Source organism: Canis lupus, chromosome 23, assembly GCF_011100685.1.
Source record: "Canis lupus familiaris isolate Mischka breed German Shepherd chromosome 23, alternate assembly UU_Cfam_GSD_1.0, whole genome shotgun sequence".
NCBI classification, from domain to species: Eukaryota; Metazoa; Chordata; class Mammalia; order Carnivora; family Canidae; genus Canis; species Canis lupus.
Window position 1 is genome coordinate 33,302,248 of NC_049244.1, and position 18,509 is coordinate 33,320,756.

Below are 18,509 nucleotides of genomic sequence, written 5' to 3' on the forward strand. Positions count from 1 at the left end.
AGCTTTCCCTTTGCTTGGGTCCAGGTACCAGACTCTCCCAGCAGGAGCTCATAGGTGGCAAATGTTGGAGAGAGACCAGGATTCCAGAGATTTGGGGCCTTGACTTTGGAAAGTCTCCCACGTGAGCCCCAGGGACAGCTCTGGCTCCTGTCCTGCACTGTCACTTCAGACACATGCTGGTATCTTCATGATAAGTGTGGGAGGGCCCCTGAAGGGGATTTGATGTTATCAGTAAAGGGGAAAGGGTTGAGTCAGCTGAACTAGCCTTTGGGAGGATTGGACATTCCTTGTAACTCCATCTCATCTCCAATGGAGGGCCCTAGAGCCATTCCTTTTAGCCTATAAAATTTGAACTGTAGTTCTGACCCTGGTGACTTTGGGCAAGGTATAGCAGTCCACCCTTTATCCATAGGGGATGTGCTCCAGCACTCTCAGTGGAGGCCTGAAACCAGAATACCCAACCTTATGTGTGCTGTCTTTTCATATGCATACATACTTATGATAAAGTTTAATTTATAAATGAGGCACAGTAAAAGATTAACAATAGAATGATGATAATATGCTGTCATAAAAGTTGTGTGAATGTGCTCTCTCTCTGATAATATCTTGTACTCACCCTTCTTGTGATGTGAGATGATAAGATGAAGTGAGGTGAAGAGCACAGGCATTGATGTCAGATGGAGGTTCACCCATCTGCTTCTGGAGTGTGATAACTGAAGCTGCAAATGAGCAGGGACTATTGTACTTCCTGTTTCTTAGCCTGATCCCCACTCCTTTCCTGCTTTGAAACAGCTATTGGGATTGCACCAGGTAACTAACTCCCTTGACTCTTCCCATAGCTGACTTTTAGGGCTTCTGAGGTCAGGACTCATATTTTAGTTTCCAGTGTTTCTACATTTGCAGTTCAGTCTGCCTGCCTGTGGCCACTGAATTGTGTACTCAGGATAAGAAAAAAAGAAAACAGCATTTTGCTTCCCTTGATGCAGGGAACCACAGATTTAACAGTGGAAAAAGAGGCCAAACATCTCGGTCTCGAAGGATAGATGCAAGTGGAAGGAGTAGGATGGAATGTGGGGACACAAGCTGCTTACTGGCTTTGCCTGAGCTGCCTGTCATTGGGCTCACAGCTGAATGTCCCATCACGTCCCGTGGCTTCATGACGGTTGACCCCAGCAGTGCTTACCTCTGTGCCCTGGCACCTGGAGCTGGCACTTCTCCCCAGGGCACTTTGATTTACCACAGAGTTCACGACCACACACTGTGGTAGTGAGTTGCAGGAGGTCTACCCAGTTGGGATTGTCAGTTGAGTTTGACATTAACCTCTCTCGTGACAGGGTGCTGTGGAGATCATCTTCAAAGGGCACAAGGACGTGGCAGCTGCTCAGGCAGAGTACATTGAGAAGTTTGCCAACCCCTTTCCTGCTGCAGTGAGAGGTAGGAACTGGGGGTGGGGGGTGGGGGCAGCAGGGTCATTCACTGGGTCACTTGCTCATTCTTGTATTTTGCAGTCTCCTATAACTGCCCTTTGCCCTGACAGTTGAATCTGCAGGAATCTGCAGACAAGTGAGGGGTGGTTATGTCCTGGGCGGTCTTCACTTAGGGACCGCATGTGCACTGCTCTGGTGACTAAGATAAAAACAGCATCACTGAAATGGTTGAGTTTCTTAGTGTTGTTCCAGGCACCTAAATATCGTGTAAATACCCAGCCACTTTTTGTTTGTTTGTTTTGCTCATGTTTCTGAGGGTCATCAATGTGGGCTGGGCTCAGTTAGATGGTTCTTCTGGTCTTGCTGGGACCAATCATGCAAAGACAGTCAGTTGGTAGTTTGGGGCTGGATAGTCCAAGATGGCTTCACTTATGTAGCTGCTGTTGGCTGTCTGCTGGACTTTCTGCACATGGGTCCTTATTCTTAAGGAGGCTACTCCACACTTGCTGGTGTCCTGAGGGCAGCAAGAGGGTGGGGGTGGGGGGGCAGGCTGCAAGGCACCTTGAGACCTAGGTTTGGAAATTGCAGTGTCACTTTTACCACATTCTGTTGGCCAAAGCAAGTCATGAGGCCAAGTGAGGACATTTAATCCTTGATGGGGGAGGAGAGGTGAAATTACATTGCAGAAGGACTTGTGTTACAGGGATAGGAGGAAGTATAGTGATTTTTGAAAATACAAATGTATTTTTCTAAATTTTTATTTCCTGTTGAAATCTGGTCCCCTCCCTGTCAAGATGAAGTCATTTTCTTGCCAAGTGCTCCTAGGCCAGAAATTGGGGCCCTGCCAGAGGAACAGGGATGCTCCTAGGATGCAGGGGAAGGCTTACTGGGCCCATGCCCCGTAACTTGGGTTCCTGCTCACACTATCGACCCTAGAGATGGTGCCCAGTCTTAGCACAGATTGGGCGCAGGCATTATCTGGAGATGCCGATGATCTACTTCCTTTTCTGTGCTTCACCAGGATTTGTGGATGACATCATCCAGCCTTCCTCTACACGAGCCCGAATCTGCCGTGACTTGGATGTCTTGGCCAGCAAGAAGGTACAGCGCCCTTGGAGGAAACATGCAAATATTCCATTGTAAACAGATTAAAGGAAAATAAACCAAGAGGCAATTACTGCCTGGCCATTCATACCCATTCCTGCCTTTTGCAATCATGATACTTGGAATTCTAAATACCAGTAATAACTTGAAATGGCTGTTTATTAAATTCTACAAAGATTTCATGTATGCCTTACTGTAAAATTATTTGCTTTATTAAAAACTTGTTTTAACCAGTATTTTTTGAGCACAAAGTTCATTTTTTTATAGTAAAAATCTGAAAAATCAAGAAGATAATACATATAGTAATAGCGTACTGATACTTAAAGCTGACCCTTATTTGACACCTGTGTATTTTTTCTTTTTCCCCCCAATAATTGTTTTCTCTGTAGGTGAGATGATGGGCTTTTAGGGCAAAGTACTTACCATTTAGGCCTCAGTTTCCTTTTTTTTTTTTTTTTTTTTTTTTTATGATTTATTTATTCATGAAAGACAGAGAAGCAGAGACACAGGCAGAGGGAGAAGCAGGCTCCATGTAGGGAGCCTGATGTGGGACTCGATACCGAATCCTGGGATCACTCCCTGAACCAAAGGCAGGTGTTCAACTGCTGAGCCACCCAGGCATCCCAATTCCCTTACTTTTAAATAATATTTAATAATGTGCTCTTAGTTCCTCTAGGAACTGTTGAGGATTAAATGAGACATTTGCAGTTATGTCTGGCAAAGTAGATGCTCAGTAAGGTATAGCACCCTATATTAAGTGCTTTTCAGAAATGTGTTCACATTTTTAAAAACTTATTTTGAAAAATTTCAAACCTATAGAAATGTTGCAAGAGTATGGTATTTGTACACCTTCACTTAGATTTTCTAGTTAATTTTTCTACATTTGGTGCATCTCTTCCATAAATATATAACTATTATTATTTTTATTGACCCACTTGCGAGTAATTTGCAGAATCATGACCCTTTATCCCTGGCACCACTAAACATCAGTGTTTATTTCCTAGGAAACAAGGGTCATTGTCCTACAGTCTTTTATTACATTGACATTTGGAAGAATGGTTGCCAGTTATCTTGTAGAATTATCCCTCCATTTGGGTTTGTCTGATTGTTTTCAGATGTTCAGATCTAGGTAAGTGTAAGACACAATAATGAGTCATGTATCACATTAGGAAGCATCCTATGCTAGTTTTTCCCATTATAGATGACATTGACTCATCACTTGGTTAAGGTGGTGGCTGCAAAGGTTGCCATTTTTTCTTTGTGATTTATAACTGATCTGGGGGCATTCTTTAAAGTTGTCAACAAACTTTCACCTAGTACTTTTAGTGTCCGTTGATGATTCTTGCCTCAATCGGCCATCCTGTGTGGATTCTAAAATGTTGCATTTCTAACCCTATCATTATGTCTGCATTTGTTAGTTGTTACTTTCCTGAAAGAACTTTTTTTCTGTTTTAATTTTTTTAGTATCTGTTTAGATTCATGGATTCATTTTTTTAAAAACAGTTTTTCCTGAAATAGCTTTTCTTACTATGCTGTCACTCTTGTCAAATTTTCAGACACACATTATACTAGTTACATTTTTTTTCCTTCCTGCTCAATCCCAACTCCACCCCCAGGAGATGAGATTGGGAAGTTTATAGTAGTTGAAATCTGGTATATAGTAGGTGTTTCATAAATGTTTATTTTACTGAATGAATACATCAAAGCAAGAAAAAGCAGAGACATGGATTCTTTTAAAATTTAGTGTTAACTTATATTGACACTTAAAATTTCAATGGGAGCTTCTTTAAAGTTGGCTCTTTGATCCTTTTGATACGTCCCAATAGTTTTTGGCACACTTCCTTATTTTTTTTGACACAGAATAATTTACCAGGCTCATCATCTATTTTCCTTGCCCAGCCTGGTTTCTCCCCAGTCCTGGTTTATTTTAATAGATGTCATTTAGAAGCTAAAATTGGCAGATGTTCACATTTATGCTGGGGTGTCATTGCTTTTTGGTATTTTCAGGAGACTAGGAAATAATTATACAAATTTGTGAACATGTGTATATATTATATATGTTCAAAATCATGAATTCATATTGAAACTTTTAATTCTAATCCAACATACAGGTGGTTCTTTGCTTTCCCCTATTCTATATTTATGGATTTCTTCTCTCACAGTGATAAAACTGGCTCCCATTATCTTCAAAATAATTTACTCATATGCTCAATCCTACACTAAATACAAAAGTTTGAGAACTTTTTTTTTTTGCTTTTTTTAAGATTTATTCATGAGAAAGAGAGAGAGAGGCAGAGAACACAGGCAGAAGGAGAAGCAGGCTCCATGCAGGGAGCCTGATGTGGGACTCCAGGATCACGCCCTGAGCTAAAGGCAGACACTCAACTGCTGAGCCACCCAGGCGTCCCAAGTTTGAGAACTTTTAGAAGTTCAAGACTCCTTTGTAATTATGTTATCAGTTTGAAAGAGAGTCCTTTTTTAAGGACTTTGTGGGCCACTGTAGATCTCCCCCCCCCATCTTTGTTGACTTAATGCTTTATGCATTCAGCAAAATAAACAGTTATACTAGAGGGCAGCCTGGGTGGCTTAGCGGTTTAGTGCCGCCTTCAGCCTAGGGCCTGGTCCTGGAGACCCGGGATCGAGTCCCATATCGGGCTCCCTGCATGGAGCCTGCTTCTCCCTCTGCCTGTGTTTCTGCCTCTATCTCCCTGCGTCTCTCATGAATAAAGAAATAAAATCTTTTAAAAAGAAAAGTTATACTAGAAATGGAGATTTTACGTGGTTTCAGCATAAAGGTCAACTACAGAGTGCTATTTCAGAGTGCCCCACAGGGTGTGCTTTTCTCTGTGGTGAGAGCCCTAGGTCCTCCCACTACTGACTTTCCCTTGTCCCAGATCCTTAGCTCCAAAGGAGCTTGAATGTTCTTTCAAGGTCAACTTGAGTTAAATCAGTATGTGACTGTTGTCTACCTTTCCCATTTCTACCAGCCACTCCATCATTCCAGGTAGCCAGACTTATGGCCTTAGTTACTTTTTCTTGGATGTCTCTCTTCCCTCTCCAGATGATTGTGAATCTCCCATTCTAGTCAGACTCTAGGTGCGTCTTCCCACTGGTGTTTCTCTGTGACCTACTCTTAATGCCAGAAATCATGTTCTGAGCTAATAGACTAATTCCCGATCTATATTTTATTGCATTTTTCTGCTTCAGCACTTCCAGTACATAGTACCCTGCTCTCCAAAGTCAAGTCTTTAGCCCACACAGAATGTCCCTCCCATGCTTACCAACTGAGTTTAAGCCTACAGCTCCCTGGAACACACCCTCTTGTTGAATAGCTCCAATTTGCTCATGCTGAAGGAAGGACCTGACTTGGTTCATCTCAACCTGTGGGCTTGAACTGATTTTGCTCACTGCAGCTGTTTTTTTTTTTTTTTTTTTTTTAAAGCATCTGATCATGCATATTCTCCCCCTGTATATATATTTTTGTCTTCCTAAGTAGATGGTGAATTTCTAGGGGGCAGAAACCGGCCAAAGGTTCTTTATACTCCTGTTTGGCACCAGCAGAAAGACTATAAACCAGGGGAAAGGAGTGATGGCAGACTTGTGGGCTTTTAGAGGCCTCTTAATAAGTCATGCGGGTTGATTTGCATGTGACTGAGAATCTTAAAATTGCTTGGCTAGTCCAATTTCTGGGGTCAGCTAACCTAGGATTTGGACTATATGAAGGGTGACTGCTGTAGTCTATATAAAAATACAAGCTTATGAGTTTATTTTTGAGGAAGGGGGTCCAAGATGTGCTTTACCAGGTTGTGAAATCTGGGCACTGAGAAGGGCTTGTTTTGGGACTGCTCTAAGAGGTAGAGGAATAAAGCATTTGGGCAAAGTGACTTCTGGGAAGTCTTGGCATGATAAACCAAGATCTGGTGGCCAAGGAAGCACAGAGCTGCAAGACCTCGCAAAGGAGACCAGCATCTATGGATGACAATGCCTGGAGAATGGCGGCAGATTTATTCTCCGGTGGCTGCTGTTTAGAAAGGCCTTTCCCAACTGGAATTCTTAAAGATGAGCTACCACAGAGACCCTTCCTTATTACCTTCCTCCTTGGCTGCCTGGAGAGTTTATCTTGCATCCCTGCTCTTTCTGCACAGACATCTTAGGCCATGTAATGAACATGGCCCAGAGAACAAGGGCAGGCTCATAAAGTGTAGGGCATGAGTTTTTATGAGTGATGTCTGGCACCAATGTCAAGAGAAACTCTAACATGGCTTTGTAGAATCCAAGTGATCTTTAAAGGGCTGCTATGTTGGTGTAATCATGCATAAGTCTAGGGGCTAGATCTCGGGCAGGAGAAGGATCCAGGCTACAAACTCCAAATACATCCTTCAAAACTCAGCCTGTAAGGGACCTCCTCTCAAACCAGTTTCTCCAGGGAAATCCACAAAACGAGAGAAAATGATTGAACTAGTCCTAAATTTAAAAAAAAAAAAAAAAGTGAGGGGGAACACCTGGGTGGCTCAGTGGTTGAATGTGTCTGCCTTTGGCTTATGGTGTCATCCTGGGGTCCTGGGATCGAGTCCCACATCATGCTTTCACAGGGAGCCTCCTTTTCCCTCTGCCTAGGTCTCGTCTCTCATGAATAAATAAAATCTTAAAAAAAAAAAAACACCTCCCTGATATAGTTAACAAATTATAGGAATAAGCAAGCTCTCAAGAGCAGGGGGACAGAAATCATCTCTTTAACACTTTACCTATTAACAACAATAGGATGACTACCACAGGCCTGATTTTGAATAGTTTATTAAAGGAAAGGTGAAGCATCAGTTTCAAATTGTACAAAAGGAAAAAAACCTCATATTGCAAATGTACAATTTACAGAATTACTAGCAAAACCAATCAAGGAGACACTGAAAATACAAAAATTCGATTGACTTCAAACTGAACTGCAAACCCATTGGAGTAGATATTAAGCCTTTTTTTTGTTGCATGGTAGTCTACAATTCTAAGTCAGCATCTGTTTTCCACATGAAACTGTCAAGCAAAGGATCACTCTGTGCATGTGCCAGGGCACCTCCCAGCTTCCTCCTTGGCCAGAACTGTAGGCAGGGCTGGCAGTGATGGACAGTCCAGTTATTCCTGCCCCTTCATGTCCAGTGAGGCCCACATTTCTGGAAGAAAGTGAGACCCCAGCCCCTCAAACTGGAGCCCAGGAATTGCTAAAATTAGCAGATGTAACATTTTTGGTGACCAGGTTTTTCAGAACTGTACAAATATTGAGAAAATTTCGTTTTGTGTTTACTAAAAGAATGAATAATCCATTTGCTTTCCCAGCAGAAAATAATCATTGGGTGCACAGAGTAGTAAAAAAAAAAAAAAAAAATGCTTTTCATTTTTGGTAAGAAGGGAAAGCCTCATGATTCTGTTGCAGCTACTTTAAAAACCAGCCCAGAAACAGGTGTGGATGGATTAGTTTGGAATTGAGGTTTACTTTGAAAAATCAGAAAGGTAGAAACTAACTGGGCTTTTTAAAACAATAGCAGCAAGTCATAAAAGTCTAAGTAGACTGTAACTCTAAACCATTGAAGGCTGTCCTGAAGATTCATAATTTCTTTCCCCAAAATAATTAATATGCACATTTAACACTGAAATGTAGCTGTATTTCAAGGTAAGCTTAGGAACTTCACCCTCTAAGCACAGACTTCTATGCAGCACATACTTCTATAATTGGTAAACTTAATTCACAAAATTAGCGCATAAGGTATTAAGTGCATGGGAAGTAGACACAGTTATGTTACACTTAAAATTATTTTTGAATGGCAAAGAAGTTCTTCATGATTATCTTTTTAAGAAAACGGAGGTCTATGTAATTTGAATTTGGCAGGGCATGAAATAAGTAGTAAAAACAGCAAACTGATAACTTGAGAACCATTTTTGTTTTTCTGAGAATACTTTATTTGCTGGTAGAAGTTGCTAAAAATGCACAGAACAAATACCAATAGAAAATGTACTGTATCTGAATCTCCCTATTCTATATAAAATGAATGGTGTACAGCATCTGTTGGAAAATGGCTGCATGGACATTTCTTATTTTATGCCCCCTTATAAATAAAAATAAACCTTTTTATTCAAGAGTATATAAAATCAGGGAATCCATATCCACAGAGGGTGTGTGGTTTTTGGCAGAGATGCACTGTCAGAATTTCATCTTAGCTTGTCAATATTCTGCTCCTCCGTATTTCTGTATTCCACAAGGTCAACCAAATCCAGTGAGCTCCAAAACACTCTTCGGCAATTAGGATGAGCTGCTTACTCATAGGTTTAATAAAAATGGTTAGCTTTTAAAACATAAAAAGGCAAAATGTTAAAACGGTTTTTAAATTGTACAACAGGAAAATAAAGTTAAAAATATTTTTTTTTTTTTTTTTTTTTTTTTTTTTTTTTTACTCAATGCTGAGTTTTCATAAAACAGGTGTATAACAGTGTTTATCTTGACAGCGGTTTTAAAAATTTAAAATTTTTTCCTCCCTCCAGAAAAACACACACATCTGTATTGGGATAAGTCCAATATTAGGACACAAATGATTTTTCAGGTCAGTCTTTCTGAGGTGACATTCACCAACATTCCCTTGGGTAATTTACATGCTCCTCTTCTGTCACTACAAAAAGGGATTGACCTCAATCATTTGATTAAAAAACAAATCAGATCACATCAAAAGTGTTTTTTCCCCCATACAAGCTATCACAGTATATAGGCCTCTAGCTCTAAATAATAGAGTTCCAGATTTGTAAATTTTCTTCAGACTTCAGAACATAGGCATTCCAAATCCCTAGAAAAATGAGAAACACAATTAACTTTGTGCATAAACAAGACCCAGAAACCATAAATAAAAAGCAGTATTAATTTAACATTTACTGAATCATCTTCTATGATAGCTGCAGAATCAAAGAAATCTGGCCTCAGCTCAGCTCTCTCTCGCCGATTTCTTGATGGGGGCTGGAAAGAGAAGCCAAAATATATTTTTTTTCAATACATAAAGACAATGAACTGTGATAGTAAGCAGCTAATATTTCTGATGGTATCATAAAATAGAGCTGTTGAAGATCAACTTTTGAAAGAAAAAGAATGTGGCTTTTACATGGAGCATACACTTTAAAAAAAAAAAGGATTTCAAATTACAATGAATAAACAATATGTAGATACATATATATAATTTTGGGGCCTACAAACATAGAACATGCCTTTGAATCATGGAATGATTATAAAATTGATCTCTCAATTCCCCAAAGCAGGTAGATGGAAAGCTACAGATAGGAAGGGAGAGAATGGAGTGACATGATATCCTTTATATTTCTTAGAAAAGCTTTTCATTATAGAAGATTTAAAACCTACAAAGCAGAACATTATGGACTAAATTACATCCCTCCAAATTCACATATTGAAGCCCTAACTCCCAGTACCTCAGAATGTGACCTCAGAATGTTATTTGGACATAGGACCTATAAAAAGATACTGAGTTAAATAAAATGAGGTCATATGAGTGGATTCTAATCTGATTTATATCCTTCTAAGAGGAGACACATAGGAAAGATCATATGAAGACCAAAGAACTGACCATCTACAAGGAGAGAAGTCTCAATGAAATCTCTGAGAAGCCTCAATCTCCCCGATACCATGATCTCAGACTTTTATAGCCTCCAGAAATGTTAGAAAATTTTTATTGTTTAAGCCACCTATTCAGTGGTACTTGTATAGCAGCCCTTGCAAATTAATACATAAAGAAGTTCAATCAACTCCCATGTACCCAGCACCTAGCTTCAACTGTCAAACCTTTGGCTAATCTCATTTCATTGAGTCTCCACACTGTTTTTTCTTATCTATGTCATTTTACCCAAAACCGCTTCAAAATGAATTTCTGATGGAAATTCCAAAACAAAAACAAAAAAACAACCCAAATATAACCACCATGTATTACTATTCCTGACAAAGTCAGTAATTTCTTAATATCACCTATACCTAGTCCATATTCAGGTTTCCTTATTTCAAAGATGTTTTTTCACACTGAACAAATATGGTTCATATTCGGTGCTGGAACACACTGTATCATCAGATTCCAAGTTTAAGAGAACAGATGCACACTCTATATGGAAAGATATAGTGTGAGCCCCTTCTCCAGAAGGTAATAAGGAACTAGTTCCTGTTATTGCCAGAATTTAAAATCTGACTACTAGGAAAGCAGGCTTGAAAAATACAAGCTCATCCAAATGTGCTAAGCATTACACTGGTCCTGCCTGCTGCCATGTTTACAACCTTCACACCTCTCCTTCCCATGGGATTCTGAAAACAAGAGCATCATCTTACACCAACACTTTCACATATTTTAAGAGAATGAAATGTATGGAAATTTCCTTACCAGATCAATAACCATGGTGTCTTCAAACTCTTCATTCATATCTTCTAACTGGCTCCGGGATGACATCATCACATCTTCAAAGATGGGCTCAGCATCTTCCTCCATTAAGCCCCGACTGATAAGGAAAAAGCATGATCAGGAAGATGTTCAGACTCCTGGGATTTGGAGTCCTGGCTCTTTCTTACAGTAGGTCTTCTAACCAATGAAAGCATAGGTCCCAGTCACAACCCATAGGCTGCATAATCTATGAACCTGAACTCCTAAGGTAAATAAGGATCATTTATTTGTTTCATTCAAGATTTTTTTAACATTTACTTAGCTATGTATCAATTCCCACAAAACTCTGATTGGTATCATTATCCCAAATTTACAAATGCAGAACCCGAGGCATTGAGATTTTAGAGCTTGCCAAGGCCATGGAGCTGACAAGTGGCAGCACTAGGATATAAATGGTGAAAGCCTCAAAAGTTCACACCCTCTATTTCTATCCTACATTGCATGGCATATACTGAATTATACTAATTACAATTAACTCCTCTTCTGAGTCCAAATGTCTGAGGAAAGCTGTCATTCCACAAAATGACCAGCATCACATAGTCATGTTCTTGTGATACTTGATGATAGCACTTACACGGCATGCCTTACTCCAGTTCTCACTTTCATGTAGTTCATTCCTGTTCTGTCCTTCCGATTTAAATCTTCTAATTTCGGTTGGCCTAACCAAGAAATCTGCATCTGAGGACTAAGAGAATACATTATTCATTTTGTGACAAAAGATAAATTTAGCTAATCAGTCCCGTGCTAAGAAGGCCATAGTTGGTTGGCCTACTCGCAATGTATGAGGAGTTACCTGGACTTATAGAGTCAAGGGTGAGTCAAATCATTGTTGAAGGATCTACCTTTGCAAAAATGGCAGTAAGTTGCCCAAAGAGATGCCTAAGTCTCCAAGAGATGCTGGTTGTGGCTGCTTGTTAGGTGTAAAGGAAACCAAAGTATGTCACTTCAAAATACTGGCTCTATGGTACAGGTTATTTTGAGCTGAAGGCATTTAAGAAGGAGTGAACACAGAAAAAGCTCCTCCTTTTCTGCCTTAAGGCAGGAAATAAATTCTCATTTTATGGGAGACAGACTCTTACCAATCCAGAGATGGCACAAGAGGAATCTGCAAACAAACCTTGTTAAATCAACCTTATCTTCTTAATTAATTAAAGAAGATATGGACTACATAGTCTCAGTTGAGAGTACTCGTAGTCCAAATCCCCTTGGTCTTATCAGTTCTTCATAAACTTATTCTTTGTTTCAAATGTATAAGAGCTCCCTGCCTTGGTAACTTTGTCAGGTTTTCATTCTATGGTAAAAGCTCCTATGTACATGTAAAGAATTCAATAAAATGTGTATGCTTTTCTCCTCTTGATCTGTCTAAATCTTCAGACCCAGTCAGGGACCCTAAGAGAGGTGGGTAAAATCTTTCCCTCCCCTACCAGTGCTTAATTTATCAGCTTCATTCCCCAAAATCTCTGCCAAACAAGAGTTCCTACTTGGACAGCCAGGCCTCTAAGGGGCAGAAATGATCCTGGTCCTGTGGCTCAGAGCTCTCTAGAGTTGAACAACGAAAATTAACACATTTTTTTCTCGCTCCTTCTTGAACAGATTTGGAGTGAGGTGCATGCTGGATTAAATTTTCACTTGCTCTCTATACTTACTGGCACATGGACACTTGCATAAACACATGCCTCTTGGGGATTTTACAGGATGTAAACCTTAATGGTTTTTGGTAGATAACATCTGCCACATGAAGTTCTCTCTGAGCAGCTGTCTTTATATCATGTGGGGTTAGCACTTTGATTTAATGGATAAACCTATAGCAGGGAAAAGTAGATCACAGAGGGGAGGAACTAATAAGTGGTAAAGTCAGAGAAGTAAGGTAGGGTGCTCAAATAAGGAAAAATCCGGCCTCTAGGAAGTAGGGTGGGAATGCTGGTTATAAGGCAAGTTCTAAGAATGCTGTTATGCAGTGGCTGACAACGACTATCCTTTTAGCTTTGAAGAAATGCAGACGCTCTGAGCAAAGATGCTTTATGAAAACCCAGGATCTGAATAATTCTAACACTGCCTCTTTTCATTTTCAACCTGCTAAATTTGTTGAGTTCAACTGGAAATTCTCCCTCATCCATCAGAGTAATTGAGAGCATTTCCCCAATGTGAACAGAAACACAAGGAGATAGGACAACTTAAAAGTCGGATGGAAAACAACAAAGAAAAAGTTAAGGTTGTTTTTTTTTTTAATGTTTTTTTATAGCAGAAGTCATATCATCATCTTGCCTTCTCCAAAATTTTGGGGGCCCCGGTACTAGAAAACATATTAATTACTAGTGTGGGTAAAGGTAAGGCTTTCTTTCTTAGGGAAAGGGCAACTGTTCTCAGAATTTATCAAATATCTTGACAAATACCTTCATCCATAACAGTTTAAAATATAATCTTGACCCAGACAAAGTACTGTTAATTAAATGGATGATAAAAGCAGTAGTCTATTTATTTGGTGTCCAGACTAGTAACAACCTTAGCAGAGACTCTTAGGGAAATAACCTGCATGTGTCTTTCATAAGTCTCGGAGAAGAAACAGACCAATGAATACCTAAACTTCAACTGAAATCAGCACTTATTGAGGCACCATGTTTAGTTTAAAGGTCTCTGGACTTTGATTAACTGATATCCACAAGTGCTGGCAGACTTATTATGTATCTTCTAATATAAAATACATAGCCTCTGCTTGTGGTTTTTTTTCTCACGAACTAATCAATAATATTTTAACAAATAAAGTTTTTCTTTGATAGCTTTTCTTTAACAATTAAGAATTTTATAACAAGAAAATGAATCTTTACTACTTACTTATGTAAAAAGTCAGGTTCAGAACCATGTTCAGACTCAGGTTCCTGAATCTGCTCTCCCATGGGCCGGCTATTCTCCCGCAGTACAGTGGAAGTGAGCTGTGGTGCTGGCAGAGGGCCAGGAGTCTGAATCATGGTGTCAGTCCTGTTTAGCCATGTATTATCCAGACTTTCATCTGTAAAATTCCAGTTAGAGTCACAAAATGTCGAGTGGAGTGAACTCTGGTAGAAGTCACAGCACAGACTTGCAGAACATGGCTCCTGGGTTAGATTGCCTCATTTGAATTCCACTTATACTACTTACTTGTGTGACTTTATGAAAGTTACTGAGCTTCCAAAACTCAGTTTTCTCATATACAAAAGGAGGATATCAATACTCAACCTTATAGAGTTTTAAGGATTAAATGGACGTAGGATATAATAATCAAACATGTTATCCTTACCTTTTCCTCGCTTTCAAGTCTCTCCATCTCTAAGGATTAATTCACTGCAGAAGGGGAAGAATTAGGCCAGCTAGAGACCCCTCTAACCTCCTTTGCTCAAGCAATAAAGGGCCTATTTGCTAGGCTTTTGCAGGAGCCCCAAGTAGCAGCACTTAAAGTCTGGCAGGCCTTTACTGAGAAATCAGTAAATCCCACTGCACAACTCGGACACTGTCACCAGAGAAATAATTCTTTTTGCTAGGTTGTACATGTGGGGATGGGTTAAGAGGCTGTTTTCATGCTTCTAAGTTCTACATCTTTCAGGAAGCCCTCCTTAATCACCCTGCCCAGCCCCTGCTTCCCATTCTCTTTTAACCTCTAGAGGAAACAATTATTCCTACTTACTTAGGATTTAATTACACCTTGGCTTGGAATGGCAGGTGATTTGTCAAGTGTATAGGTTATCTCTGTAATGAGAATTAAATTTCTTCAAGGGACCAAGAGCTGTTTCTTCCTTCTTCTGAAGATCATTTACAAAGATGTGAATATATTAAAGCAGTATTTATGTATCTAAACTATAGGTGGATATAATCTTACATAATTATAAAGCTCCTACTATAAACATTCTAAGTAATTTTCTTAATATGTAAAGACTTAAAAGTATTACTACTATGCTTACTCTTCTGAAGAATTTAAATGAAAAAAAAATTTAAATCACAAAGTACACATACTTTCATACTGAATCTGTTTTTCTTCCTCCATTAAATCTCAGAGATTTGTGCAGCATGTTAGATTCCTCATTTGCTATCAAACATTTCATCTCTCAGTGTTTCAAAAATTGTCAGACACATGTGTATGTTCTAGATCAGCTTTTTGGTTCCTGGAAATACTTACCTAAGGTCATTCCACTGATCCAAAGATCACTATTTAATCCCTTCTTTAGTTAATCAGCAAAAAGAGGTTTCATCTTCTTTTATTCATATCACTTTTCATTCAATATTTAATTCCTAATTTTTATTTTTTACTACACTTAAAATTTTATAAGAATGGTATCACTTATGCTATTAACTTGGTAAACCTATCTTTCAGCTCTACTACATGTCATCTTTTCTAGAAAATCTTTCCTGATTTGTTAAGAGTTTGATCACTCCCCTTATATTCCAGAAAACCTTTTGGCCCATCAGAGCACTTCCCAATTGGTACTAAAATTGCTTGCTTCTCTGCCTTCCCATGTGCCTATCTGGACTGTGAACATTTTTATTAATACCTAATCTCCAGCATTTCCCACAGATCTTAGAAAGGTGCTTGGTAAAGACTTAATGAATAACTTCAAGAACAACTCACTCTTCTTGAAGAGATCCCCCTAACCCTTCAGGGTACTTCAATAAAAACACTTCTTGCAAAGCTTTCTCATTTTTATTCCAAACAGATAAAACTGCTGCCTAAGGATTCTGGGCACATGACCTACCTTAGTCTCTTGGTAAATTTCAATCTGACAAAAAGCAAGTTTTCTTTTTTGCAATTTAACAACAACCAAATTATCTGGTCCATATATGCTTTTCTTTGTCCTGAAGATAATACTGACTGCCCCATTAGTGAATTTTATATGGTTAAATTCTCTAAGCTTTAGTTTCTTCTGTGTGAAATACAGATAATAGTGTTGAACTCACAGTTCATTCATAAAACATTTATATAGCATTTACTGTGTGGCACGGACTGACCTAAGTGCTTTACAGATGTTAGTTAAGTAAATGATTAAATGCTAACACATTCCTGGTACACAGCAAGAATTTAATGAATGTTGGCTAAAATGAGTATTACCTCTAAGAAAAAGCTAAAGGAATATCTATATATCCAGATTTAAATCCAGATAGATGGGATTGATGGATGGATTGATTGATAGATGGATGGATTGGGTGGGGGGGGGGGCATCCTGATAGATGATGCTCTAGAAGGCATTTTCAAAAGCAAGTGACTGGAGTCATTATTTAGAGAAAAGTTTAGGAACCTATACTACAAAGATAAAGTTTAGTATTTTCATTCTCTGGACCAAAAAGATTTTCAGTCCCAAATGTAAAACTTGAAAGAAAATCTTTAACATTAATTCTGTAAATATTTTCGTATCTTTTATTCTCTTTGAAGTATTGATATTCTGACAATAGTAGCTAACATTTACTGCAAGCTACCTATGTACCAAGCTCTTTGCTAAGTAACCTCTCTGTGTATATACTGTCTTATTTGGAATATCTCATTTAACATTTACAATATTTACAAGATAGGTACTCTGATCATCCCTTATTTGATCAGTGATTGAGGCTTAGGGAGGTTAAATCACATGCTCAAAAGTCATACAGCTTAAAACTAGAAAGCCAAGTATGAATTCTAGAACTCTAATTTCAGAGTTTGTGCTCTTCATCGGTGGTCAGTAGTGCCTCCCTAATGATGAAAGAAACAGATTTAAATTCTAATTAATTTTGCTACAGGTTGTAGCAAAATCCTTCATGAATCACTAGTTTTTAGGAAGCAGAGGTGAGATGCTGAAAGATAAACAGAAGGTTGTAAAAGGAGCAGAGGAATGGGATTCAGATCACTGCCTTCCTCTCTCTTGGTCTGGAGAACATTTATTAAGAAAAGCATGGAGATGGTGGAAGGCTCTTTCAGGGAATAGCATGTTTACTTTGAGTTTTCTTAGTTTAAGAGTAATGCTCTAACAAAGCAATTTTCAGTCTTTTTTGGATACATGAATAACTACCAATGATCACACATTCATGACAACTCAGCTCCCTGTTTCCCACAGTCCGTGAGGGTTATAAAACCAAAGTTGGCTATCATTATTTTAACGCACAAAAATATTCATCCATGGGGTAGAAATTGAAAGTTGTTTTGGTATATTCAATTTGCTGCAGAGGTCTACTCTCAACTTATTAGAATCCCTTCTACATTAGAATGAATTTTGATAACTGACATTATGACTCTCTTCTTTTAAATTTTAATGTATTACAGGGTCTATGACATGGGAATCAATTTTATAAATCTTTAAAACTGTTTGCTCTTTTTCTCTGCACCATCTTCCTCTGTGTTTCATGCTCTTCCAACTTCTTTTTCCTTGACCCTTTTATGTTCCATTTTATGTTTTCCAACTTTTTGCCTTAACCTCTCAGTATGTGTCAAATATACAAGGATATAATCTGCTTAACAGTATTACCCTGCTTCAACAAATCTGCCACTTTACTTACCTCTGCAACAGTAAGCAAACTACTTGTCACACAGAATAAAGGCAGACTTACCTTCTACTCTTTTTTTGTGAAGTGGGGGTCGTCCTTTCTTATTCCTCACTGAGGACGTTTTACTGCTGCTACTTCCACTGTTCACAGACATTCTATCATCTTCACCTCCAGTGACTAATGAATTTCTATAGGAAATGAGTGGAAGCCATACATCTTCTCGCCTTTCCATCATCTGCTCCGTAAGGAATTTTTCTAGGTATGAATGACTAGAAACACAATAAAAGAAACAGTGATTTTCATGATAGCACTTCATGAATCACTAATTTAATTGTTTAATAAAGTGAGGCTCTCTCTTTGAAAGTTCTGAAGAATCCCCAAGGACATACGTTATACTGTTAACAGTAGTTACCTCTCGAAAAGAGGGAGGAGAATGTAAGGTTTTGCTTCACATATTCCTGGAATACGTTTATTGTTCCAATTTTACTATATATGCTGCTGAAGTGAGCACTGGAATGCTTTTGCATAGGTGAATGTATTACTAAGGTTGTGTGTGTTAACAGTGTTGTTTTTTTTTTTTTTTTTAAGATTTTATTTATTTATTCATGAGAGACACAGAGAGAGAGAGACAGGCAGACACAGGCAGAAGGAGAAGCAGGCTCCATGCAGGGAGCTTGACGTGGGACTCAATCCTGAGTCTCCAGGACTAGGCCCTGGGCTTAAGGCGGCACGCTAAACCGCTGAGTCACCCGGACTGCCCTATATCAATGTCAAAAAAAAAAAAAAAAAAAAAAAAAATCAGTTTAGCTCAAAAGATTATTGAATTTTCTTTTAAAGTGTTCAAACCAGGGCCAGATTTCTATAATGGTGGAGGGAGAAGCTTTGCATAACAACTTTTTAACTGGTGAAAACGATAAAAGACAATTATTTAAAGTATTTATAAATTGCCCTAAGGGCATAGAGAAATATGTTCTAAGAGAGAAACATTTATTCAAGAAAATCTACTAAATCTCAGTAAAACAGTTTATAGCACTTTTGA

The 18,509-nt window shown here is 38.7% G+C and overlaps 2 protein-coding genes across 5 annotated transcripts in view; one reads left to right on the plus strand and one right to left on the minus strand.

Annotated features, from left to right (window-relative positions):
* Window positions 1–2,767, plus strand: part of PCCB (propionyl-CoA carboxylase subunit beta) — a 92,214-nt gene extending 89,447 nt beyond the window's left edge. The window contains exons 14-15 of the mRNA XM_038570966.1: window positions 1,335–1,434; window positions 2,449–2,767. Of these exons, the coding sequence (XP_038426894.1) occupies window positions 1,335–1,434; window positions 2,449–2,570 (222 nt within the window). The 3' untranslated portion in view covers window positions 2,571–2,767. The remainder of the gene's footprint in view (window positions 1–1,334; window positions 1,435–2,448) is intronic.
* A 4,541-nt stretch (window positions 2,768–7,308) lies between these two features.
* STAG1 (stromal antigen 1) overlaps window positions 7,309–18,509 on the minus strand; it is a 393,362-nt gene continuing 382,161 nt past the window's right edge. For all 4 annotated transcript variants that reach the window (XM_038570965.1, XM_038570961.1, XM_038570962.1 and 1 more), the window contains 6 exons: window positions 17,534–17,739; window positions 13,826–14,000; window positions 11,568–11,678; window positions 10,937–11,051; window positions 9,439–9,519; window positions 7,309–9,352 (listed from right to left, as the gene is read on the minus strand). In XM_038570965.1, coding sequence (XP_038426893.1) covers window positions 9,329–9,352; window positions 9,439–9,519; window positions 10,937–11,051; window positions 11,568–11,678; window positions 13,826–14,000; window positions 17,534–17,739 — 712 coding nt within the window. In that variant the 3' untranslated portion in view covers window positions 7,309–9,328. The remainder of the gene's footprint in view (window positions 9,353–9,438; window positions 9,520–10,936; window positions 11,052–11,567; window positions 11,679–13,825; window positions 14,001–17,533; window positions 17,740–18,509) is intronic.